This window comes from Montipora capricornis, chromosome 12 (assembly GCF_036669925.1).
Source record: "Montipora capricornis isolate CH-2021 chromosome 12, ASM3666992v2, whole genome shotgun sequence".
Classification (NCBI taxonomy): domain Eukaryota; kingdom Metazoa; phylum Cnidaria; class Anthozoa; order Scleractinia; family Acroporidae; genus Montipora; species Montipora capricornis.
This window is the reverse complement of record NC_090894.1, coordinates 1-2,500: the sequence shown is the minus strand read 5'-3', so window position 1 is coordinate 2,500 and position 2,500 is coordinate 1. Positions and strand designations below refer to the sequence as shown.

At 40.8% G+C, this 2,500-nt stretch overlaps 1 protein-coding gene across 1 annotated transcript in view; it reads right to left on the bottom strand.

Annotated features, from left to right (window-relative positions):
• Nucleotides 1–2,061, bottom strand: part of LOC138026820 (mucin-like protein) — a 15,608-nt gene extending 13,547 nt beyond the window's left edge. Inside the window, exons 1-2 of the mRNA XM_068874276.1 lie at nucleotides 1,916–2,061; nucleotides 13–135 (exon numbers count right to left, since the gene is read on the bottom strand). Of these exons, the coding sequence (XP_068730377.1) occupies nucleotides 13–135; nucleotides 1,916–1,964 (172 nt within the window). The 5' untranslated portion in view covers nucleotides 1,965–2,061. The remainder of the gene's footprint in view (nucleotides 1–12; nucleotides 136–1,915) is intronic.
• Between the last annotated feature and the right edge of the window lie 439 nt (nucleotides 2,062–2,500).

The window sequence follows — 2,500 nt, the reverse complement described above, 5'->3', positions numbered from 1 at the left end:
ATCAGTTAGTACCTTCACAGGACTTTCCGTCGAAGTTAAGGAAGTATCCAGAATTACAAGTGCAAACAGATGATCCAGGGGTGTTCTCGCAGTTGTGGTCACAGCCGCCATTATTGGTAGCACATTCGTCTATGTCTAAAAAGGTTCAAAAAATAAGCAACAGTCAAGTGGGGGAATTTTGGGTTCACTGCCGGCATCACGTTTTTCTATCCCACTTCACTTAAAATAAGTAGTCTCGTTGCATTGTGCTCGCCTTAAACAATGTAAAACCAAAGTCAAGTGTTCAATATGGAAAGATCCTCTCACAAAAGTCATGTCCACACTACAATCTCGACCCCAGAGCTCTTCTCTTGACTAAGGGAGAGAAGAGCTCTGGGGAACCCTGAAACAAAGTGTCTCCTCATTGGTTTTCGTGAAGAACAATCAAAAGCATCTCTAATTGGTGCATTCATGTTAGCGCGAGGAGTGAGCAGGCTCCGTAAGGTTCAAATAGCCATTTTTTTACTATAAGAACTCTACGGCGCATGTTCTTCTAGAGTTTCCCAAAGGTTTTGGTCGATCCGAGGCTCTGGTGCGAGAATGGTCCACACTGGCCACGCAACCACAAGTCTTGATCAATAGAACCTTTCTTTAGGACAAAAGAAACAATTGACATCAATTCAATGCACCTGCGTATGTTGCTCTTGCTTATGTTTAAGTCGTAAGTGATCCTCATGTGATGATGGAATTAAGGAGCAACGATGATCTAATCCGACAGTCGTAACTCCAATTCCTTCTCCGGTCAGAGATTTCTCCTTTTCCTCGGAAGGTCCATCTCCATACTAGAGCTAACTCTTAGATTTCAAGCATTGTAAGTTATCAATATCGATTCGATAACAAAGGTTTCATATAATAATTCATGGAAACATTTTCGAAACATCTTTCATCACGTGAGACTGTGCTAGTATACTCAAGCCAACGTGTGATTCAGGGCAATTCTACTTAACAAGGGATATCCCGGAAAAATGCCGAAGATAAATCATTTAACTCCTGCTAACACGGAGGCCAACCGAAAAAAATCGTATATCCAGTTTTAACCTACCAACTTATAATTACTGGAACTTCCGAAGGCAAGTTATTGTTAGCTGGTATTGCTTTAGCAGTTAAACTCGATAAAACGCGACTGTATAGAACAACACCTTTTACTATTCGGGAGCATTAAATCGACACTTGCTGCAAAGTTTTTAAGGTAAGGAAATTAACGTTTGAAGCATATTCTATACTACTTGAAATGATAGTTGCATGAAAAGATCATCGCAATTAGATGCGCAACGTAAGCAGGCATTTGCAAGCGCAGGCCTGAAAATTTCAGGCTTTGAAGGGCGGCGTGCGATTGCACTGGCAACTGCTACCAGTAACAATTGAGCTATCAAGCGGTTGGTCAACTTGCAAGAGAACATATTCGTATTCTCAGTATTGGACTGGAACTAGCTTGCAATGGAGGCAAATGCGGGGAAATCTTTTCAAATGCAAATACTTTTAAATATATTCTCCCGCATTAGCCTCCATTGTAAGCCAGTTCCAGTCCAATACCGAGAATACCAATATGTTCTATTGACCCGATCATTCACTAGAATCCGACAACAATAGCCCCCACTTTAATGCTAGGAATCAAATTGTCGGAAAGTGCATGCTCGCAATTCTATTGAAGGGGATGGTGAAATGGTAACCCCTGTAAATAAATAAAGACATGTGTGTTCTTATCGATGGTGACTCGACGATGATCGGAAGAAATCCGAGTGCTTCTTTGCATAAGTCGGACCTATAACCTTCAGATTACTAATTCGATGAACTATTTGAGAACTCGAAGGAGAAACGCTTAAGCCTCTCTATACTTGGCAGTTGGTATAGAACTTGAAATAAAGGTATCCCATACCTGAGCATTCTGCTCCATCTCCAGAGTATCCTCTTGACATGGTCCACATGTGTACCCTGATGCGTTTGCAGGTGGCGGTGAATCAATGCAACTACACCTGGAAAACATGGTTGAAAAATTTTCGTCACATGCATCAAGTCCGCCTCGCAAAAGAGCCAGTAACCATTCAGACAGTTTGCAAAAAAGAATTGTGAATTTTTCTGTATGTTATTGAGATTGCTGTCATCGCTAGACTCTTGAACGCCCACTCCTTGGTTTTGACATGCACAGACATTAATGATTGGGCTGTGGACTGTATTTGCAGTTTCCATCGGACGCGACAAATTCAACCTCGATCTGAAAAAAAAAAAAAAAAAAAAAAACTATAGCGTTTTTTACATTTCCAATGGATTGCTATCAATTTTAACCAAGAGACTAAGAGGAAAGACAGCAAATCCTTGTGCTCCATTATAATTACCGATTTGATTGTGCAAACGCCACCGAAGGGTTTTTTACCTATAGTTCTCTAACCGTGTTGGTCCACTTTCACACCACCTTGAAACATCTTCTAGTATTACAGAAAGCTAATTATAGATCCATAAATCA